At 33.9% G+C, this 25,258-nt stretch overlaps 1 protein-coding gene across 1 annotated transcript in view; it reads left to right on the top strand.

Annotated features, from left to right (window-relative positions):
* LOC136038930 (U1 small nuclear ribonucleoprotein 70 kDa-like) overlaps window positions 1–25,258 on the top strand; it is a 73,287-nt gene that overhangs the window by 32,297 nt on the left and 15,732 nt on the right. The window contains exons 5-6 of the mRNA XM_065722437.1: window positions 9,917–9,998; window positions 22,868–22,969. Coding sequence (XP_065578509.1) covers window positions 9,917–9,998; window positions 22,868–22,969 — 184 coding nt within the window. The remainder of the gene's footprint in view (window positions 1–9,916; window positions 9,999–22,867; window positions 22,970–25,258) is intronic.

Raw genomic sequence — 25,258 nt, 5'->3', positions numbered from 1 at the left:
GCTAAGAAATGCCAAGTGCTAGATGGTGTTTGTGATTTCTTTTTTTTAACACTCGCACAAATTTTCGCTCCTGTAAGTTACTCTTTCTCTTGGGCCAGCTTTTTTTTTAATATTGGAAGTTCAAGCACTTTTAAATTGGAATTTATTCTTGAATATGACATCTTGTATGATTAAAAATATTTCTGAAAAAGGAATGGAGGCCACCCCAGGGAGCGAAATCCATAATTCATAAGTTCCCACATCCTGAGAAGAATAATCTTCAAGACAGGGTTTCATTAAATTAGGGATTATTACAGCCAAATTGAAAGTATTTGCAACATGGAATTAATGTGGTGAAAAGGGAGTACTAAAAAAAATGAAAAAGGGACATATTAATTAACTTAACTTCGGGTAAATATATTTCTTAATAATTGTAACAATTGCAAAACAAAAAAAAGCCTTTGTGTTTATCTGATGATTATCATGGGTTTCGATATATCAAATGTGTATTCAGAAGAAACTTTCTAGAAGCCGAAAGGAGTCTATTATGGATTCCAGGTGCTGTTTTTCAGAAGAAGAAGAGGGAAATATCTTCCCTCTAGAATAAAATGTACCATTTTATAATAAAAAAAAGACATGAGAAAAGTTTAGGCCTTTATGATTTAATTAGAAGATGAAAGAGAAGCCTTTTTCTAGCGCTTTGCGAGGGAGATATTAACTGAAAATTAGACCTACGTTGCCTGGGCAACGTGAAGTGTTGCGGCAGCCTTTGTCTGGTTTCGCCGATCAAAGTTTTGCGAGAGCAACACTTTGGTTTTGTTTCTTCGCTATCGGTTAAATGCTGAAGTTGTCAAAACTATCAAAGCATTCAAAGCGGCATATTCAAAGCAGAACACAATCAGTAATGACATGATCAAATTCTTCAGCGTTGAAAAAACAACAGCCGATTATTACTTACTAGGCCCCTAAATGTCACTTTGCAGCCGGTTGAACTTTATCCTTTTCAATCGTAGACATCGTGACCGATGGAAACTTGGAACAATATCTTATATAACCTTGGTATTATAAAGCTATCTGTAACTTTTCAGGATCAAAAGACAGTAGATGTGTACCAATTTGCACAAATTCGTAGCCCTTCATGAGCCTCCTCTAGCAACCGATTCTTACTTACAAGTCCCTCTCCCGTGATATACATCTAGTTTACCGGAAACAAATAATGGGTACACCAACTAGCAAAAGTTGCAAACCCCTCGTCGCTGAAGATCATTGTAGCGTAACAGCTGATTATTACTTACAACTCCCCTACATATCTCACAATTGGTATCGGCCTATTTATGGTTTAAGTGTGTACCTTACCACTGAAGTTGTCAACCCCTTGAAACTTTCAAACTGGTAGATTTACAGGGATCGAATACAATGTGCACCAATTTCCACAATTTTCTAGCCTAAAGTGAACCGACTCTTACTTACAAGTCCCTCTTCCGTGATAGACATCAGGTTCAACCGGAAGCAAATAAACGGATACACCAACAGGCAAAAGTCACAAACCCCTCATTGTTGAAGAGAATTGTAGCCTAACAGCCGATTATTACTTACTAGGCCCCTAAATGTCACTTTGCAGCCGGTTGAACTTTATCCTTTTCAATCGTAGACATCGTAACCGATGGAAACTTGGAACATTATCTTATATAATCTTGGTATTATAAAGCTATCTCTAACTTTTCAGGATCAAAAGACCATAGATGTGTACCAACTTGCACAAATTTGTAGCCCTTCATGAGCCTCCTCTAGCAAACGATTCTTACTTACAAGTCCCTCTCCCGTGATATTCATCAAATTTACCGGAAACAAATAATGGGTACACCAACTAGCAAAAGTTGCAAACCCCTCTTCGCTGAAGATCATTGTAGTGTAACAGCTGATTATTACTTACAACTCCCCTACATGTCTTACAATCGGGAACCAAGTTGTTCTTACCATCATTTACACCAGAAACAGATAATAGGTACACCAATCAGCAAAAGTTGCAAACCCCTCATTGCCAAAGATGATTATAAGCTAATAGTCGGCTGTTGCTTGAAAGTCCCCTACATATCTCACAATTGGTATCGGCCTATTTTTGGTTTCAGTGTGTACCTTACCACTGAAGTTGTCAACCCCTTGAAACTTTCAAACTGATGTATTTCATGAAGGAATTTTTGTATTAAAAAATGGATTATATATACTTTGATCAGCTCATTAAGGTCTATCGATTGCCGTTGAAAAAAAAATTATATCTGTCTTAGTTCAAAAGTTGACTTTTTTGCCGGAGGCCAACTTGCTAACACCACCACTTAAAAATGAGCAAAGGATAAGCTCTAATTTCATTAGCAATGAGAGAACTTTTAACGTTTAAGAAGCATATCTGATACCATTTCTCTATTGCAATCCCAAGTAGAAAAAAAGAATGGTAAAGTCAGCTGAAATCACGAACAGAAATGGGCAGAAACAATAGATGGCAGCACTTTCGGACCCGTGGGAAAATCGCACTTTTTTGTTTCTGTAAATTTTTCTATTTATCACTCAAAGAAGATATATTGGCTGTGGGACCGGAGAACTGCTGCATATATTTAACACTTTTAGACTTTAGTCCATCTTCAATTTGAAATTGGTGCCTGCCTGCTAGAACGGAGCTTTCTACTCGAAAGCAGAAACATGATTTGATGAAACAAAAGCTTGGCTGCACAACTTCAGATACTCCTTTCTGACATAGGCTATACAACTCCACTTCACTTCGCACACCATAGGCTCTGGCTCGAGGACAAGCAAAGACCATCCTTTTTGGCCCCAGGCAAGAGTTCTACGGAGCTTTCCAAAATGTAATGTCATATTCATCAATCCGGCCCGAGGTCCACACTTTCCGTAAAAACTGCACAGTTTAGACCCTTACCAGTTTCCAGGAATAAGCTGAGATCGGCGGCATAGAAAAAAAAAACGGGACAAAACCAAAGTGTTGCTCTCGCAACACCATTAGTATAATTTCATCCGATGACTTTGACAAATCGATGAGTGATTTTTTATTTAGTTGTGCTGTCGTCTCAAGACCGCTTCGCAGTTGTGCAGAGTTATTGGTTTAGGCGAATGATTTTATAATTTCGCACCATATCCTAGTGCTGGCTTTATTGCACAGAGCAGTCTAATCGCTTTCACGCGAAGACAGAGGGTTCTTTTCGCGTCACGATCATAATTAATGATGATTCTTTTTTTTTTGATATTTGTGCTGCGTTGTTGAATTTTAAGAAATAAGATTTTGCCAGTTAGAACCGTGTACCAGCCAGTTAGCCAGTTAGTCTGTACTGTGCTGGTTAAATAATTAAAGAATACTAATTCTTAGCCGAATATCAAGTTGACAGCCTTCAACGAACGTTACAATTAATGCAGTTGAGATTAATGTATAAAAATAATAGATTTTTCCGGGGCACTTTTAACTTCAAAAGTCACAATTGACAAAAGTCTTATCAGCTTTTTGACTTCAAAAGCTCTTGGATTGTTTTCCGATTAGTATATTGTTTTCAGTGTTTTGAGTTTTCAAATTCTACACCTAAATGAGACGTTCTACATCCAAACCGTAAGTAATGATGATGAAACACTGGAAAACGTCACGAATCTCCGCCTCATCCTCATTTATTATAATCAATCGACTGTGACTGTGTCTAGTATTTGTTGATTGCTAGGAAGTCATTCGCGTTCAAACCCAGAAGGTTCATAGCCTTTGGTAGCCACTGACAGTCCTTGAGAAACCCCATCGCCCTACGTACAAATCCAGAGACTTTGCCGGCTGGTAGATAATACCGCTATTTAGCTAGCGCTAATTTAAGCAAATCAGATTTCTTATTGGATATTTTGTTTGGGTGAAAGATTCTATAAAAAATTCTGATTGGCTTATATTTGCGTTAGCTATATATCGGTATTAGCAAAATTTCATGGTGAATGGGCAAATCAGATCGTAAGCGATGCGACAAGATTTACTACGAAAAGTGACTTGTCCAACTATTGAACCCGAAGAGAACTTTTGAGAAAAGATTTGATTATAAAACAATAATATAAAATTATTGTCGCGAATTTAAAATAGAACATTGAAATAGGAATGTAAAATACTAATAAAGTATAACAAACTAGGTAATTGTAAAACCAAACATCTTGCAAAGAATATGGGATAAAAATGGACAAACTTAGGAATTATAAACAATTAAATTATGTGCAAAGAATGCAGCTTGTTGTTGCTGTATTTTTGTTTAAGAATTGCTGGGGTAATTAAGATTATTTTTTACTTATTTCTTTTATAACTAATTTTCACAGGATTAATGATAAAATGGGAAATATTTATTTTCTGGGATTCGACATTGCCTTTTGACCAAAGTGAGAACATGATCAGGGGTGTCGTTGGCGGACAGACGGCCGTTGGGAAATAATTTTGGTAGTAATTTGGAATTATTTCCCCCCATTAATTGGAAAAAATATTATATAGCCCATGCCCCTTGACTATCCGGATATGACCCCCCCCCCCCAATAAAAACTTTGGAGATCCGCCCCTAAACAGGATAGTATATTTTCAGCCAGTATTTGAATATTCAACTTTTTTAGATAAGGCGTGACGGGCTCTCAAGGAATCTTCCTATACCTCCCATATTAAACATTTGGATTTTGTCTGATGTTCCTGAATTAGTGATTTTGGCGGTTTTTATTTTAACGGATATAAAAACAGAATCTGGTAAATATTTTGATCAAATCTTAAAACATACAATTATTTGTTTTGTAATTCCAAAATAATTATAAAACCTGTTTCGGGTTTGCATTCTAGATTGCTACACTTGACACTGCTGTTGTGGGTACCCCCCAAAAATAGAGCAAAGATATTCTATTCAACAATCAGAAACCTATTTCTGTAATATTCCCCTCCGAAGACTAGATGCAGCTGTAATCGGAGCGCATAAGAATGCATAAGTTAGACCAAGGGACTAACCATTCGGATTGTTCTAGAGCGATTCATTGAAGTATTAGTTAGTTGTAACCGGTTTAAACAGAGTCTGGAGAATCAGTAGCGTGAAGACACTAAACTGCCGGTCAATAAATATACATAAAAAAAATTATATTGTATAAATAATTGCAAGCAGAATTGCTAAATATAACCTGCGCCTATTCGTATTTTTAGTGTAAACCCCTTAAGTTCAACCTTCTCATGTTTATTTAGTTGAGGCGACGAAGAAAACTGATAACTTTGTCTTTGACCGAGTTACCGCCTCTGAAAAAGAATTGACTAGGGAGTAAAATACTTTTGCTAGGCCATAATAATTACGTGGCAATTGCTGTTCCTTAAACGGAGTCCCATAAAGCTGTTTCATATATTGCTGTTCCATTAAGTCCTTCATGAAGTTCCAATTCCTTTTAAAATAGCTTTGTGACACTATTCCGCCTCATTTAGTGACGAATTTCTTTCTGTCTGTCCCATAATCAGAAGGATGAAAAAATTCACGATATTTGGCAATTTGTCATCCATAAAGTGTGATCTAGTTATTTTTGCCTTCCTTTCTATATAGCCCTAAAGTCCCTTGTGTATCCCTTGGAATGGGATCGAACCATATTTTCCTTGGGGGTTATTCTTAAATACATGGCTAGTCAAACAAGTGCCTAAAAAAATCGTTAGACAAAACAAGTCTTCGCTTGTTTTGCAATGGCCTACTCAAAGTACATCCCATTTAGTATTTGATGAAATTATGATAAGAATTTTACCTTGAGACAATGATTTTTTGTATTAAAATCAACTTAGTGGAAGTGAATAAAAACTTGAGAGCTATGCTAAATAAAATAAAGCCAATACAGACGGTCTCTGTGAGAGGCAAAGCTGAGATAACATTTTCCGAGTTAAAATTGATTCATTTCACTTGTTGATAGATAGTCTATCATCCATCCTAGGCTAGAACTAAGGTAGATAGGGATAGAGTAGGAATAATTGAAATAGTCTATCAGTTCTGTGAGCCCTTTGAAGTCAATTGGAGACCCTAAAAAGTGATCCAAAGCTTTATGGCTGACACTGTCCACAAGACTTGCTGACAATTATGAATTTTCCTACTGACAATATGAATTATTTCCTACTGGGAAAGCCCGCTTTTTCGACTTAATACCTTAAATTAGGTTGTTTTTTTCAAGACCACACTGTCTTTCCATGACGAACCTTTGAACTATTCCATTAAACGTTCAAAGGGGGATACGTCCATTTCTTAGACAGTGAAAAAGGCTACAAAAGTTCGGATATTTCAACCACATGTACAGCGATTGTCTCCAGCTGAAATAATAAAGCATTAAAATTAAAACTAACACATTTATACAAAACAAATAATAACTTCGGGTTCATTCGCTCCATATGTCTGAGAGACTTCGATAACTGGGTTCATCTAAAGTCTCTAGTTGTAAAATTCTTCTTTAATATTGCCTAAATGTAACATGAATATTTAATGAAGGTCGGAAAGCCTTTTTCGTCTTCTAATTGCAAAAGGAATATTTTAGAATCAATAATTATATAATTGATTGGTCACATCTGGAATTGCAATTGGGATGACCAAGATTAAGGTCGGAAAGGATAGGGAATCCATGCTAACGCAGGCGTATTTCTAATTGCAAAAGGAATATTTCGAAATTTTTGATTATATAATTGATTGGTCACATCTGGAATTGTAATTGGGATGACCAAGATTAAAGTCGGAAAGGATAGGGAACGCAGGCGTATTTCTAATTGCAAAAGGAATTCCAAATAATTAAATTCTAATTTAGATTCTTTAAATTAACTAATAAATACCAGACAGTCAGACCCTCATCCCATCTAGCCTATGCCCGCCGCTTAAAGTATGGATATATTGACAATATCTGCCTATATATAGGCAAATTTGGCTATATATAGGCAAATTGGACTATATATATAAACAATTTGCCTTTCTCAGTTATAATCGACAATTGTCAATTATAATTATAATTGTCAATTTGGCAATTATATTGCGAAAAGACTCTAGTTCGGCATTGAGGAGTGACATGCATGAGAGGTGTAGCATAAGTGGGAGACAGTAACAATGGCAATCAAAGGGTTAAAATTAACCTTGCACTTGATGCCCATTTAATTGGACAATCTGTCTTGGCTTTTTCTACAATTGGCCATGACTTTGACTTTTACCACAACTATTCCCTTTTTTAATTCAAAAATTAACGGATATAATATTTCAAAATTTATGATTATATAATTGATTGGTCACATCTGGAATTGCAATTGGGATGACCAAGATTAAGGTCGGAAAGGATAGGGAATCCATGCTAACGCAGGCGTATTTCTAATTGCAAAAGGAATATTTCAAAATTTTTGATTATATAATTGATTGGTCACATCTGGAATTGCAATTGGGATAACCAAGATTAAGGTCGGAAAGGATAGCGAATCCATGCTTACAAGGTTCAAGGTTCTTTTAATATAACCAAAATATACAAAATATTAGGTAACTCAAGGCTGAGAGTATAGCTCGAATGCAATTGAGCTACCTTTAAACAACACTAAATATGCAAAAAAATTAAAAATAAATAGTTTTCTTAACCAACCTTGGCAGAAATAAATAAAAAACAAATCCCGTGCCGTACGATACCATTTCCATCCTCCTCGCACCATTTTGAGACACAATTAAAATTACAACTTAAAACCAAGTGAGTCATAAGACATCTGGAGGCCTCATGGGCGAACCCCGGAGACCAACCCAATACTCAAAAAAATAATAAACATCCTTAAAATAACACTTTTTCATATTATTTAGATTTATAACTTTCAATCAGCACTCTTTTCAACTTCCGTCTTATAGCATCTATGCTTACATTAAAATCAATTTCATTTTTCAATCTTTCCCAATGTAGAGGAATCAAATACCTCAGGCAAAAACGCGACCTCTCTGTAACTACCTTAGGAGTCCGCAGATTATATTTACCACGGGTTTCAACTTGTGAAGATGAAGGGGAAGAAATAAGACCCATCGATGCAAAATATCTGGGGAGCTTTTCTCGTTCAAGCTTAATCTTAAACATAACACTTAAAAATTGGATACTTTGCCGAACAGGAAGAATATTATGAAGTGAAAAAAGGGTCTCTGTTGTGGATTTTAAGGGGAAGTTTGATGGCGATGGCAGAAAAGGTTTAAGGATACGAACTGCTTTATTTTGGATAATCTGTAAAGGGGTAACATTACTTTTAAAAGTGTTCAAAAAAATAATAGACGCATAATCAAAATGGGATTGCACAAGGGAAAAGTAAATGGATTTTAGAGCGCAATATGGAAGAAGGTTTTTCAGTCTGCACATTATACCAACTCCACGGGCAGTTTTTGCTCTAACCTGATTAATTTGCTCTTTCCATGACAAATTCTCATCAAACACAACTCCCAAATATCTTATCGATACAACCCTTTCAATAACAGACTCAGGTTCATTCGCAGAAAGGGAAACTGATTCTATATCTGGAAACTTGTGACCCGTTCTGCTGTAAACAATAAACTTCGTCTTCTTTCTGTTCAGAAGTAGTCTATTATCAGAGAGCCAAGTAGACAATCTATCGTATGTGGATGTTAAATTGACCACTAGCTCATCACGAGATTTACCAGAAGCGGTTGCTGCAGTGTCGTCAGCAAACTGAGTGTCTATAGAAGAAACTTCAGTAGCTGAGCACAAATCGTTAATGTAAACTAGGAAAAGCAGAGGTCCTAATACGGATCCCTGGGGAACACCAACCTTATCTGACTGCTGTAAAGAATCAAATCTAACATCATTATTTATAAGTATATGCTGCCTCCCATGAAGATACGATTCAAGTAACCTAAGGCAATTACCACAAATACCAGCATTCGAAAGCTTATACAAAAGAATTTCATGAGAAATGGAATCAAAAGCTTTCTGTAGGTCTAAAAATATAGTTGCAGGCGTTTAGCCACGGTCAAAACAATCACTAATATGTTGGACAATAATAGCCATAGGATGATCAGTGCAATGCTCGTTTCTAAATCCAAACTGAAGTTTAGAAATGTAATCAAATTTCTCAAAAAAAAAGAATAGATTCTGTTATACAGTGCTCGCTCTACAACCTTCGAAAAAGCAGAGAGTATCGATATAGGACGATAATTAGGCAGGAAGCCTCGAGTCATCACCTTTATGTAGGGCCACAATTCTTGCTGATTTAAATGTTGAAGGATAGACATCAGTTACAAATGTAAGATTAATTATGTGGCATAAAACCGGTGATATAACTGGGAATATTTCTTTGACCAAATTAGTCGAAGATCCATCAAGTGATCAAGGGATTGCGCAGGCGTATATACTATTCCAATCAAGAAGTGTAATCAAACCTTCTCTTTCTTTTGCTCTTGTGCTTTGCTATTATCATATTAAAATGTTAAATTTGGTAATTGTCACCTCATCTGATATTTGATGAAATTGACTTTTTTTTTAATTGATGGAGTTTGATGAATTGAGTGGAACTGAGTTGTTTTTTTTTTTTTTTTTTTTTTTTTTTTTTTTTTTTTTTTTTTTTTTTTTTATTATTATTATTATTTATTTATTTCAGACAAATAGGATTTTGGACAGATGAGGATATGATGCTTAAAAGGTTGAATTTATAACTCTGAATACCTTCTAGGGTTGTGAGTTCGTTACCCAAAACTTTTTTGTTTCTCTTGTTTTCTTTAAACGACGTTAGTAGTCAGTCCGTAATTTCGGTAGACCAAGATGAATTCGTTAGTTTTATTTTTCCTTGTTCAAAGCACGCCTTTCTCTTCTCTTTTCTTGTTTTTTGTGTGCCTTTCTTAAGACTTAAGAGAGTAGAAGAGGGTGCAAATTTTGTACTATGAATTGGTGAAAGTTGATATGTTACGTTTATTTACAGATTGTCCTGATTCATGACAAAAACATTGGAAAGCCACGAGGATACGCTTTCATTGAGTATGAGCATGAAAGGGATATGCATTGTAAGTGTTTTATCAGTATGGGCTTTGATCATGTAATTCATATTTCCACGCTGTCCAATACCCTCTAGGGTAGGGACCGATTTATTTTTGTGGGGAATCGGTGGCTTAATGAAAAGGTTTTTCCTTGTTTTATTTTAGGATTTTTTTTTATATTTTTTTTTTGCATTTATAGCTCCTTTCTTAACCCCAATATTCCTAGGGAGAAGTATCGTCTACACCCCTACCTGTGTGAGTGAAGGGTTAAATGTGTAGTTTCATGATCTTTTATGGAAGAGGGAGATCCAGACATCTTAAACTTTTTGTTCAATCGTTTACATTATGCACTGAAATGAATTTCTTTTTCTTCCTAGGATGCAAAAAAAAAAAAATATTCATTTATAGCTCATTTATCACGTGAGAAAAGTGAATCTTATACCGAGAGATCCAAATTTTCATGTGGTCGGTGGATTTCCCGTTAGATATTATGAGAGAACCCTTTCTTTAGCTCCATTCCCCCTCACGACCCTTTATACAGGCATATTTCAGCACGAGTTCATAAAATTTCGCAAATATTTTCTTTGTCTTTTGTGTGGTTCAGTGTTAAAAGATTACAGAAGATTAAAGATTGTATAGATTAATCTAAGGTTAATCTTGTCTTCTGCAATGAATAGCATCCGGTTAGGGTGTAATGATCCGCTTATGTGTGTAATGTTGAATCATGTCGGTACATTTATTCGATTTTTTCACTCTATTTCTCCATTTCTTTCCCTCTGTCCCCCTTCTTCTCTCTCCCTCCCTCTTTCTGCCTCTATCAGCCTTTCTCTCCCCTCTGTTCTAAGTCTCTCTCTCTCTCTCTCTCTCTCTCTCTCTCTCTCTCTCTCTCTCTCTCTCTCTCTCTCTCTCTCTCTCACTCTCTTTCACTCTCTCTCCTCTCATTTTCTCTATCCGTGTCTCTTGTCTCTCTGTCTAGTTGTAGTATTTTCAATTTCAGTGGTTATAATTTGTAGTAACCCGTAAAGTTGCAAGGCATGTTTACTGTGATATTATTCGTCTTATTTATAGTGAATATATAGATGAAAATGGAATTTCTAGAATCTTTGGTTATCAAATCGGTGAATGCTAGGAATCTAATTATTAATCTTTTTATTTTTAATTATTCATAAAAAGAATAATTTAGAATTACATGAATACTATCTGAATATACAAGGGGCTCATTAAACCTGATTTAGTAGGCTTTTGTTTTATTTAATGCCAATTTAAAGGCTTGATAGTTGTTGTTGTTTTTTTTTTCATCCATATTTTTCTTATGGTTTGTTTCTTAAATAAAAGCGATCAGGACAATTATATATGACTTATTAATTATACAAAGGGAAGAAAATCAATAAAATTAAGGAGTAAGGAGAAATAAAAGTATAAGAAGTCTGACTGATAAAAGAATACGGGAGAGTATTTTCTACATAATAATAAGTTGCTAGGGTTACAATCCGTAATATTAAGGTAAAAGTGAAAATTTTTTTTTTTTTTTTTTTGAATGGTCGAAAATAGTATAAAATTAGGTTAACGCTAATACCCAAAAGAAGCAGCATGGGAAAATTTTACAAGTAAATGCTCTTGTGTGGTAAAATATTATATAAAACATGTGTAATACTTTTTCTAAAATATCGTACCAATGATTAGACTGTATTTATATGTATATATTTCACTTCTATATATTAATTTTTTGTTTATATTTCCGGTCATTGAAGGATAATTTGGCACGATGTTCTTCGTTCATTCGTGACATCCCCCCCAAAACTTAGGTTTGTATGTTGTGGTAAGATACCGACATACATGATTAATAAAACGTGGGCTTAAATAACAAAAATTATTGTAATTTATTATAAAAATAATCCGTGCAAAAAAGGTAATAAATGTAAAAATGTGGCACAACAAATCTGTATGATGCGGGTTCGAATCTTGTTGGACAATTTTTCGGCGGATTTTGCATCTATATGCTGCCCTACTAAGGATGAATGCCATGAGTATAAATTTTCATATTATATTTTATGTAAAAAAAAAAAAACAACACATATCCTAGATCCTATGGATATCAATTTTTTTAGTGAAAAAAAGGGGGTGGTCTGAAACCGCAAAGTGCCTTTATAGTCTAACAATGTTGCTTTTAGCAGGTATTCGACTCTGTGTATATGTAAGGTGAATTGACCATTAGGTCACTGTCTTTGGAATGACCCTTTTCGACCCCAAAAGCCCCTTTGACCATGAAGACTAAGGCGTTCGTTTTTTATTCTTTCTTAATGTTTTTCTCTTCGGTATTTGACATAATGTAATCGACATTTGGAAAAAAAAAACATTTAATATCACATATTTGCCCTTTTCTGAAGTTTGGAAATCTTGATTAACACCGTATAGTGATTTTTATCCATTTAATATCGTTAGTATATAACATTGTTTACTCAAAATGGCTCCTTTGGTCGTGTGTGTTTTTCATTATATTCTAGCATGCAAATAAAACCTTTAAACCGTAAAAGAACAAGCAAATGAGGGAACAGTTTGGTATAGCTCGTAAAACACTTATTAGTTACTTGCTTTTGTTATAACAAATAAATTTAATTTTTAAGAACCTTTGATTATACTTTATTTTTCCAAATGTATATTACTTATATTCCTAGTTACCATAGGAATTTTGAACCTATTTACTTTTTTTTGTAACGCTTTTGACTTCATTTATATTTTTCTAGCATGCAAATAAAACCTTTAAACCGTAAAAAAACGATAGCTGAAAATGTAAATGAAGTCAAAATTGTGAATAAAAAATAATGAAGAGTGAGTTTTACGTGATAGAAATATGTGTAAAACTAAAATACAATTAATATGGTATAATAAGGTCAGCTTGGAAAACTCCTACTTGATTCTTACACTCTCAGAAATTCACTGTTTTGAGGAATCGGTTTTTTTTTTTTTGGTTTTTTTTTTTTTTGTCCAGAAAAGTACGTTATATCAATTTAGACTACTAGGATGTTTTAAGCTTCTTGTGTTTTTTTTTTTTTTTTTTTTTTTTTTTAGACTTTGAGGAGACAGTTGGTACTTAGAAACTTAATGTGAACAGTCAGGATTTGATCTAAGAGGGGAAAGGACTGGATATAAGTTTTGAAAATGTATACTCATTCGGCACTTTTCCTTGGATGGGGGTAGCATATATGAAAAATAAAAACTAACTATTTGCTTACCAGCTCTTAAAGAAGTTCCATTCTATGTTTTTTCTAATAAGTTGATTCCTTATTTTTATTTTTGTTTACTAAACAAATCAGAAGATTGATTTAACTATAATTATTGCTTTGCTTAAAATTGGGTGGGTTATTTGGGACTAATTCTTAAGTAAGTATTTATGTAAGTATTTTTTTTTTTCTTTTTTGATTTAAATTAATTCACGTAAGTATTGAGATAACTTGATTTTTCCAAATTAATGGTAAGTCTGGAGTCAAGTTGGTAAGGTTTTGGGTTCTATATTTCTGGGGGGGGTCTCTTGATTCGTGTCTTGAAACGGTAAGAGCTGTTGAATGGTTATTTCGAAGGAACCGGGAATGGTAAGAGAACAGTATTTATAAGATTGTAAGCTTTTAAAATTTTTAAAGGTAAACATTAAAAAAAATCAAAGAAAAGAAGTGGTAAGATTATTTTTAGATGCGAATTTTAATTGAATAGGATTTGAGACTGTAATCCGAAAAGAAATCGAAGATGATAAGGTAACAGTAATTTGGGAAATGTAAGCTTGTTAAATTTCATAATGGTGAATATTAAGAAATAAAACACGGGAAATGGTAAGCTGAGTAATTTTTAAAAGCTTAGTTTTGTTAAATAGTATTTGGGACTGCAACCCAAAAGGAACTGGTAAATGGTAAGGTAACAATAAATTTGTAAGGGTAATTATTAAAAAATGAAGTAAATGGAACGATAAGGTATATCAATTTCAAATTTTTTTTTATTAGTAGGATTTGGGATTTTAATGCAAAAGGAACTGGAAAAATGGTAAGGTTGGAATAGTTCTGCTAATTTTTTTAATGGTAAATATTAAAGAATGAAATACGGGAAATGGTAAGGTAAATTATTTTCAAAAACATAGTTTTATTGAATATGATTTGAATTGTAATCCAAGAGGAACCTGTGAATGGTAAGATAAAATAGTTTGAGGACTGCAAGCTTGAAAAACGTAATATTAAAAATGGATAAAGGAAGTGAAAAGGTAAATTACTGTCACGGATATATTTTCTTTGAGTAGAATGCAAGATCTCTATACAAAAAAAAGTACTCGGAAATGGTAAGGTGTAAATAATTCTTGGGCTTTAACATAATCCCTTAAAAGTTAATATCGACCAATAAAAATTTATAGGAAATAGGTAAGATGAACTAGTTTCAGAATGTTATTTTGGCTAGGTGTAATCTGATATTCTAAGCCGAAGGGAATTCGGAAGTGGTAAGATAAAAATACATTTGAAGACTAAGAGTTCTAGATAAAAATTAAAGATAATCCTGAAAAATAAAACTATTTGCTTGTAAACGAGAAAGATAAAATGACAAACTACTATTATAGGGCATTTTACTGATTGAGGATTGAGTTCAAAGAAATGATTTGGATACGACTTAAGTTGTAAGAACTGAAATAAAAAGGGAAAAAAGAGGAAATATTCATAAAAATGGTTGTCGTAAGCATATTTTGGCTTTGAAGAATTTTATATTAAAAAATGATAGGAAATCGGAAACGGTAAGACATTGAAAAAAGTAAAAATTTAGGTGCTAAGGTTGTATTCTGCTGAGTTTCAAATTTCATGTGAAATAGAAGCTGGACTTGGTAAGTCACAACTAATGTTTAGGTTTGTAAGGAAAATTATTAATATTTGACGGGGAGTTGATTTTACTAGTAAGATAACTAATTTCAATTCTGAGAACTTGGTTTACTGATTCGACTTTAAAAAAAATTACCAGTAAAGCAAGTATTTGATAACCTCATATTTGTGTAAAACATCCGGCTTTGCAATTATTTCTAATGGGATTGCAGAAGTGGGGGAGTTAGATTGTTTATTTGGGATTCTTAAAAATTGGTCAGAATTTTGGCAAATTTGGTACTAATTAGTGAAATAATATCTTAAATGTGAACAAAAAAACAGAATTTTCCTTCAAACTAGGTTATAACCTCATTATGAGGATGTCAAATAACACTTTTGTTGATTTGCTGGCAAACAATCCAATTTTTAGTCCATGTTTACTAATAACTTGTATAGGCTACTCAGCAAGAACCCAGTACCCAGCAAGAACCCATTCCGTACCCAGGAAGGGAGCATCCTCTGGGTGGCGGAAATTACGCCATTTCCTCACAGTTTATATATATATATATGTGTGTGTGTGTGTGTGTGTATATATATATATTGTGCTATTGTGCCCTTTTTTGAAATTCTCATTTTTGAAACACATGTGGGTGCCGAAAAAACCTGCGCTTCTTGAAAAATTTGTCGATATGGACCTGATCCCTAGGTTCATTCTAAAATTTGACCTGATCCCTAGGTTCATCCGTGCTTCTTTCTTACTTTATTTAGCCTTTTTGTATTCATTGACACTATTTCTTGAATTTGTTCCAAGATCGTTCTTTTCTGGAACTTTCATAAAAAATATGGTTAGACTGTTCCTTTGTCTTGCTCTTGCTGGAAACCGATCCGAGCCTCGTGCGGCAGTTATTGTTAGTACACAAGTGTTCTCTTTGGAGATAATTTGTAGATCTTTATACGAAAGGGGATTTATGCAGAATCTGAATGATCTAGAATCTGACTTAAATATTAAAAAGACTTGATGTTTTGCTTTCAAAAAAGACTTGTTTTGTCTCAAAAATGATATTTTAGAAAACAATGAAAAGGTCTGGTGTTTTGTTTGTTTTTTTTTGGGGGGGGGGGGGTCACTCCAAGAGTAATGTTTTTACGTATATTCATTCGGTGATCGATATTTTTGGTATGATTGTTAAGTGAATATTGAGGCTTTGTCATATCGATACATCGAAGCTTAAAAATATGAGCTTTGGATAAAGAAAAATTTTAAGGACCGAAAAACTGAATTAGTAAAAATGTCTGCGGATTTGAAAATTGCTTTTTTCACAACTTTCTTTTTTTGCCACCTCGTCTATTTGCTTACTTCATTTTTGTGACATACCTACTCACAGCTAAGTACCTTTCAAAAGTAAAAAAAAAAAAAGCCGAGTCGTTCAAATTTTAAGGTCTCTCAATTTGTTGAAATCAAGGTTTTCCTTGAAGCGAAAACCGTTCCATATCGAAGACCTGTTTTCCCCTCCCCAAGCTACTCATGACAAAATGTCCTGACCTGTACTAGTTTTTTTTGTTTGTTTTTTCAAATATGTGCACATCTAGAGACACATTTTGTTGGAAATAAGCTTAATTGAACATTGTATTTATGTCTGTAAATCTCTGAGGTGCTGAATTATTTTGGAAACTAGGGGTTTTTCTGGAAAGTGGTCTCAGAAATAGGTTCTGAGACCACACTGGATGTACATGGCCTACAAAAAGACGGAGAACAAAATATATGAAATCAAAAAAGGAAAAGGGAGTAACCAATATATTTTTTTAACCAATGAATTACGAAAATAAAGAATACATTTCAGCCAGACTCTGCCAAGTCGTCCTCAGTGCCAAATAAAGAAAAAAACTACCTTTGGACATAGCCCTAAAAAAAGCGTTAAGATTTCTTTTGGATGCGTGTCGATTTTCAGTCAATTTTACACTTTTATTAAGGTTTCTCCCCAAGGTGAATTTTTTTGTGCTAAATATATCTTTTTCGCACTTCTAAAAAGCGGTTGGAAAATATGGCTTTCACTGCCTTCCAAGATGGCTGGTTTGTTTGAGGGGGGGCACAGAGTGACAACATTCCGATAAGTGCATGAAAGTATACGTACGGCCTAGTTTTTTTGTTTTTTTTTCTCAGTGGGGATGATTGAAGTAGATTGTCTCAAAATATATTACTTAGCAGTATCGCGTAATATTTTCAGTATTAACTTCTTTCGAAGCTTTTCTTTGTTTCTAACTTAATAAAAATAAAAATAAATACAAAGAAAAGAATGTGCAATCTATAGCAGTTCTTCTTTCAAAAAACGACGTGAATTTTTGAACATAAGATCCTCTTCTTTGAACCTTTTAACGAATTTCGATGTTTTGGCTCATTGGGTGATTTACGAAAAGTTGATTGCGTAAAAATAATCTTACCCTTGAACTTACCATTGAAAAGTTACCCTTGAACTCCTCCTGGAAATTATGCTAAATGCAGGAGGAAATAGAAAAATTCTTTCAAGCAATACTCTAAAATAAATTGCTACAATTGGATGGATCCTATTATCTACAAAATTGATGGAACTAAAATCTTTCAACTCAAAACAACAAAGGGGCTACTTGTAAAGGTTTGTATAACTAAAAAATGTTTCTTAATTTCTACTGGCTTGAAATTTCACAGTGGAGAAACAATCAGGTTTGAAATGATGGGGGTTAATTGGCTTTCTTTTTTTACGTATGCTCAAGGAATAATGTGATTGGCTTAAAAAGGTACTATAGGCGTAAACCAGTGAAGTTATAGCTTACTTTTTAACATATCACTATATGAAAATAGTCTCTCTTTTTCTCTTTGGTTTTAAGTTCAGATAAATTAATTTTAATTGGTTATATTTTAGAGCGGAGAAAGAGGAATAAAACGAAATGAAAATATAAAATGACGGATATGATATTTCAAATAAGGCACTGAAAATAACAAGAAATTCTTTTTTTATGAATGCCAATAAAAGTCAATATATTTCGGCTTCACGGCCGGAAGCCTTTATCAGCGGGAACAAAAAAAAAGGTACAAGTCTGAAGTTCCAGCAGTACACAAGGAAACGTGTTAAGAAAACAATTCTTACTTCGTAATATGCAGAATAATCCTAGTTAACATATTTTGCAGGGAGAAGACCTTTATCTTCACTTCTTTCCTTGTATTTCCAGTTTTTCTATCACATTTCTAAATATTTGTGTTTATTGTCCAAGTCTTGAAAAGCGTTTAGAAATAAACGCCATCTAAACTGACTACCTAATCTATCAATATTTGTCTATTGATATGCTTTTGTGAGAAACAATTAGAAGGCATTGATGGTGTTTTGTCACATATATAGATTATTTGAAAACGGACAAATGCAGTCGAATCTATGTTTAATTTTCAGAATTTTTGTTTAGAAGAATTATACAACAATGAAAGAAATTAAGATAAAGATTCTCACACTGCAACATATGTTAAATAGGATTATTCTGCATACTGTGCAATACGAATTGTTTTCTTAACACGTTTCCTTATGTGCTACTGGAACCCTGGGCTTATACCCAAAAAATTCAAATCTTAATAATATTCACAGTGCAATAGCAACAAAAAAGGCAAAATTAAATTGATTCGTTTGACTCACGAGTATGTTATAATGCCACAAAGCAACAACAGTGGCACAGTAGGTTGGATAATGAAATGCAGCAAAATGAATTTGAATAGCCAAACGAATTTTTATCCTCGGTGATAAGCCGAAATTTTCGAACTTAAATTATTAATAGTGAAAAAAGTTTTTTTTTCCACTGTCTTGTTTGAAATGTTATTCCCGTTTTCTATATTTTTATTTCGATTTATTCGTAAATAGAAAGGCAGTGTGGTCTAATAAATTGTTTACAGAGGAAGAGAAGCAACCTATTCATAGTTTAGCCTGTCTGAATTATCGTGTGAAACTTCAGTTTAATTGTTTGCAAGCGAAATAAAGCGATAGCATATAGGTGAGTTGTCAAATGTCAGCACTGTCTTCAAATGAGCCAGCAGCGCTTAAAGTTTTATTGTATCCGCCCCCCCCCCTCAAAACAAAAATCTTGGATGTGACCTTGGTCAGGATAGAACTATAAGACGGATTATCATGTCGGTCTATCTAAAAACCTATAGGGAATATGGAAGAATTAAAACTCCCCGACTATTTGTTAAAGGTTGACGCCGTATCTTCATTAATGTTGCTTCTTTGAGCCTTTTTAACCCCAGTGTAGTGTTGCTATGCTCCTGTCCTTAGTTTCCAGAAAAATGGAGGATTTGAGACGTAACTCCTATTGACTCAGATTCGCAAACGACATTCTAGTGACCGTCGGTTTGGTAATATGGCTGCAGCTTACGTTATCTAGCTTCTTTTGCTCTTTATAAACCAAATTCAATTCTGCTATACTCCTGTTTCCTTTTGAAAAAGAACAGAGAAGACATGAAGTTAATCCTGTGTTGACTTAGCATCGCAAGTATCATCTATTGGCCGTTGGCTTGACGTTAGCCATTATAATGATCGACTCTACGTCGCAAAGGCCATCTAGTGACAGTCGGTCTAGTGATACCGCCACAGCTTGATTGATCTGGCTTCTTTCTAATTCCAATTCAGCATCAGCATAATCCCTTGCTTAGCAAAAGAAACGAATGTCAATAAGCCTTGCTTTTGGTAGTCTTTATTTTCATGAAGTCTTCAATCGTACCTATTTAACTGACACATGTTAGTAATTTCAAGTATTTCTTGAAACATGTTAGTAATTTCAAGTATTTCTTGAAACAAGTTTGGGTTCTCTATTAGATATTGAGGATGGAAATTCCTCCTTAAAGCGGAATTCAGGATTTTAAGTCATGAGCATTTTAGTGAGAACGTTTGTTTGTTGCAGTCACATGTATGACTGCAACAAACGTCTTGTCTGGTTACGTCTTATTCGGCTATGTTTCCATTATGTTGAAGGGTTGTATGGCTTATTTATTCATAAAAGGGGTATATTCCACTTTTAGACATTATTAATATGTGTAGATATAATGTTATGAATGTTTTATAGTATATGAAAGGTATACTGCTTTCTACATAAAATTTCTATATATATATATATATATGTAAATATATATATATATATATATATATATATATATATATATATATATATATATATATATATATATATATATATATATATATATATATATATATACTTGCTTTCCACTTTCTATATTAAGATAAACTATATAAAGAAACTATTAGTATGAAAAAAATGACAAGCATCTTTTATATAATACGAAAATATACATTAAAGGCTATATCGAGCCTATTAAATATAAGATAAAGGCTATACCGTATAAAGGCTAATATACTAAAAGCTATATACTATATACTAATAATATAATAATATACTAATAATAATATAATATACTATATACTATAATATAATAATATATACTATATACTATAGATAAAGGCTATATACTAGTTTAAGTATGATGGTGCTTTCATGCTACATATCTGAACATATCTACATGTAGAAACTTTCATGCTAGCATATCTGAAGATTTTACAGTTACTTTATGTAATGTTACTGAGTAATTTTTTTCCATAGCGTAGGCTACACCAAGAAAACTCTTGCTTTACATAGAATATTACGTTATGTAAGCTTATGCTAAATTATTGAATAGTCAAAAGTTAGTCAACAGAGTCAGCATAAGTTAGCAAACTTTTTTTTTAGATAATCTTTCATTTGTCATCAGAGCTTTAAGCTCTATCTGCATTCCAAATTTTTGATTAGTTTTCTTGTAATGATTTATGTTGGTCAGTGTGAAAGGACTTCAAGTGAAAATCTAAATGTGAGCGGTTATATTTAATGTAACGCAACTTACCACTTAGTATAGAAGCTTACGTATTTAGTGTGGTTGCCGTTTTATAACTCGTTAAATTTAAGATTCTTTCTTCCTCCCACGAGCTTTAGTCTTGCTACTATCTTTCAGCGATCAAGATGAATCAGGCTTGCTCAAATTTTGACGCCTATAGTAGCTTTAAAAACGGAAATTTCTGGAGAGATCATAATCTCTAAATCTAGACGCGAAGTACTTGTACTTCATTTAGTACTTAAGACCTGGTCTTATTAAGTATTTATGACCATAATTTTTTCATAGTGTATCTAATAACCAATTTTGGGTCATGATTTAAGCTGACACTCCTGTGAAAGGACCTGACTGTCTTAGTTGTCACGTTAGCTTCTTAGTTGTCAAATTCAGGTTGTCACGTCAGTGGATGCGACTTTTGGTCCGAAATAGGAATGGGATCTTTTTTTCTATTCAGCTTTAGTAGAACTTTGCATCAGAAGACATACAGGTCTCTAGTACTACTTACTACCTAAGAGCTAAACAAACGGAAAATTCGACCGTACAGTATGTGACAACCTCGGCTAAAAATCTGAAGATTAAAAATGCTTTTATTAGTAATGCTTGAAATATTGGTTAGGTCAAGTTAGATGGTTTCATGTGACTAAATTTCCTGTAAATGACTTTGATTGGCGTTGCCGTTTATGGAGGTTCGTTTGACTTGGGTAATGATTTTGGTTCCATTCATTTGTTGTGTAGTATTTAAAAAATAATGTAGTAATCTCACGCCCAAAAATTGATTATTACTTCTTATTTGCTTCCCTTCTTAGTTCTCAAAATGTGCAAATTGTAGCCTTTGAGTTTCTAAGACGTAAAGCAAAACTTATTGCATTTCTTCCTTTTTGTTCACAGAGCAGTTAAATTGATTTTTCAAGTCGCTGGAAATTTTTCCGCAGTGTTTTCTGGTTATTCACTGGAAAATCCCACATTTGCCCTATGGAGTAATGATCCCCATTGGCTACCTTTTGATGCGGTTCTTATTTCTAGCTTGGAAACGATGTTCCTAAGGAACTTTTAACTGTGTTTTTCCTTTTTTTAGATCTAACGTTTGATTATATTGGAACTATTGAAAGTTTTGTTTGTGATATCTTATTTTTGGTTTTTACTTGCGGATAACGTGGGTAAATTTCTAGTGGCAGGGTTTAGAGCCCCCCTACCAATTAAATTTTGAAGGTTCATAACTTGTTGTTTGCTAATTAACGGGACAGTATTGTGGTTACATTTCTAATTTTCCGAGGTACAAAGCGATATGACCCACTGCAAATCGACTCGTTTTAATACTTCTTTTTTCTTTTTTTTAATGTACAATACTATTGTGCAGATGAAACGAAAATACACCATGTTTCACTTTTTAACGGAATAAGTGTGAAAATTCTGATAAGTGAGTCATACCAGCAAAGGTGGATCTAGATTACAATCTAGGGGGCGGGGGGCAATGTGGAAAGGGTGCCAAAAATTGACCAAATTGACAAGTTTATTTTAAAATGGTGGTGTAAAAAGAGAAAGAAAAATCTTGGCCTCCCTCCTGGATAGCAGCTTAGCTATGTTGGTCATATTACATTTTTATTTACTTCTGCTACTGGAGCTAATCCATATTTAACCACATCTGACCTATTGTCAATCACTGACTGATTGGTACTCCTAAATCATATCGCATTCCCTAAAAGAAGTCTTTAGTTAAATATAGTTATGAAACCTGTAGTATTAGTATACAACGGCTTCAAAATCTTTAAGACGTCTTCTTTTTTATTTACATTTTTCAGGGTGCGAATATTCTACATATAATAACTTAAAAGTAAAATTGTTATAAACTTGTTTTTGTGGGGGATGTGTTTGGCGACGGAGCTTTGTTTGATTTTTCGTCATAACTCTTAAAAACATCAGCTTTTTGTTGCTATTTCATTTTGATGATTAAATCTTTATTCATAGCAGTTTCTTGTGCGTAGTTCATTTCCCTAGAATTCTAATTTCATGCCCCGTCTAGAGTCCTTCATTCCATAATAAAATATGTAGTATAAGTAACTCCACCGAAAATAGTCTCCATAATTTCTGTAATAGAAATGCAAATTGATGGAAGACATTTGTTTTTTTTTATCTTTCTTATTCAGGACTATTTATTTCATTTGTTTTTTTTTATGATTTAGCCGCCTATAAACATGCTGACGGAAAGAAAATCGATGGAAGAAGAGTACTGGTGGATGTAGAGAGGGCCAGAACAGTAAAAGGATGGTTGCCAAGGCGATTAGGTATTTCTTTTTCTTCTTTTTATTATTTTTTCTTTTTTTCTGATCGACATGTTTATAAGATAGAAAATAGAAGATAAAGAGAGAAGCGAATTGAAAAAGTGATTCAAGCAAGCTCAAGCGAGGGGAAAGACGCCCCCCCCCCCCTCTGAATCCGCTGCTGATTCCCTCTTTCCGGTTTTAGCCTAATAGGTGGTCTTATACTATGAATTCTTGGTCGTTGAATTTTAAATTTTTCTCTAAGAATGCTCGATGAAGAGCCGCGTTTTCAGTAAAAGCTCGTGGAAAATCGCCAGAACTTTTTATTGCCTATAAAATTTGTAAAGACCTGAAAGGTCTTACTTCTCTAAAAAAAAATTAGGGTTTTTTCTATTATTCTAAAAGACACGATTGAGTTTAACCAATTCTGATATTTGTGAATAGCGAATCCCTATCATAGTAATTTAGGATTTAAGGAATTTAATTTATTAGATCGGTTTTATTCTTGCATATGGAGCAATAAGTTACAACTCCTATTTTAAAGTTTATTTGAGGTGTCTGTGACAGTGTCTTGTATATGTAGAAATTAGTTTTTGTTAATTATTAGGTATACGACTTCCTAAACTCAGGGAGTCTTCATAAACTCAGGTTTCTGGCACCCTTGCCGCTGTTCTTTGCGACGTAAAACCAGGGTAGTAGTTTGGAATTTGGGAATTTCAGGACCCAAAGGCATCTTAAGTTCAAACAACTGTGTGCCGATTACGGAACCCTAAGGAAAAAAAGAATAAAATAGATGGCCTGATCGTATAACCCTGATTTCAGATATTGACCGAATAAATGTCCACACTAACTGTATACCTGTAAGGGCTATGTGCATCCTTAGAAACGAATATGATCCCGCATGGTATTACTGCCTCTGAAAGTGAAAAACTCACGTAATTTTTCGATAATTTTGAATTAATTGACCATATGAATTTTCAATTGATAGTCTTCTCTTCTCTTAGGGCAAAATTATTGTTTTCGACTATAAGTGGCAGAAAACGCCAATTTATGTGACACTTCTTCTTTTCTAAACGAGCACTAGAAATTTTAATTCCCGTCCGAATGAGTCTTCTCCCGATCTTATAGGAACATCCATTGGATACAATCACCCATGGGGGAAAACAAGCAAAATAATTTAACATGCATCATTGATCCTTCTTCTCGGGAAAAGCGCCATATTTCACTTTATTGTAGATATGGGCCGGAAACCTGTATATTAGAGTTCTGTAATATGCTGATTTGATGGTGTAGTTCTCATTGAGATCAGTCGTCATTTTAGGAGTTGTTTGGCTCTTTTTTGTAACCTTAAAAAAAGCTTGTGCAAGTTGTGCAGAGATTGCAAGTTTTTCAGATCAATCTAAAACCTGTCATATTTTACAAAAAAAAATTGACTTGATTTTAATATCTAATATAAAGGAAGCAAATTTATTCGTAAGTAAGTAAATTCGGCTGCATAAAGACTTCGACGGTCTATTTTATGCGAAAGGTTATCAATTTGGTAATGATAGGAGTTTGTTAACCTTAATGAGACCTAGCTGAACTTGTTATAAGTCGTGATGTTGGGTCTGTTTTATTGTTGGTTCTAGTTTTAATTTTCACGTGTTTTATTGTAAGTTTAGTTTTATATTTATTTATTTATTTTTCTGAAGACAGCTCCGTGGCATAGAGCCGAAATATTCGTTTAGTTCTGTCTAAATTCTACTGTTAAAAAAATCAATTTCTCGTTATGTTACCTTTTGTCATTTGTATAATGAAAAGGTAATGTGGTCTTACTCGTTATATCAGCAGTTTAGTGGGAGATAGAATCAGAATAGCTCAAATCTATTAATCGCGATGCGTACCTGGCGAATAAGCAGACACATTTGTGTCCTGACATGCGCAACAGAAATTTTAAAGTTGGCAACTTTAATATGGATAGACAAAACATCGTTATTACCAGCAAGTAGTATGGCCTTAATACGTATTATCAGTCAGTACCTCGGTGTCCCTCAATGACTGTAAGTGGCCAGTACTCCCATTGCATCTGGTCTGTCGAGCGTCTGGTATTGCGTAATTATTCATATTGCCCATGAAACAATACCATGAATGGAAGCGCACAGCACCCCCGAATGCCTACACAGATACAAGCGCAGAGTACTCCCATCATTCCTACGACCCACATGGTGTTATCTCAACCTCTGGTGATAAGAAAAATTCCAGGAAACGCTTCCCAGCTGTTATTTCTCAGTGAAAAGCCCCTTTGGATACAGCCATAGCCCAACCCCGATGTAT

The sequence above is a fragment of the Artemia franciscana genome, chromosome 18 (assembly GCF_032884065.1).
Source record: "Artemia franciscana chromosome 18, ASM3288406v1, whole genome shotgun sequence".
NCBI classification, from domain to species: domain Eukaryota; kingdom Metazoa; phylum Arthropoda; class Branchiopoda; order Anostraca; family Artemiidae; genus Artemia; species Artemia franciscana.
This window is presented reverse-complemented; position numbering and strand designations above follow the sequence as displayed.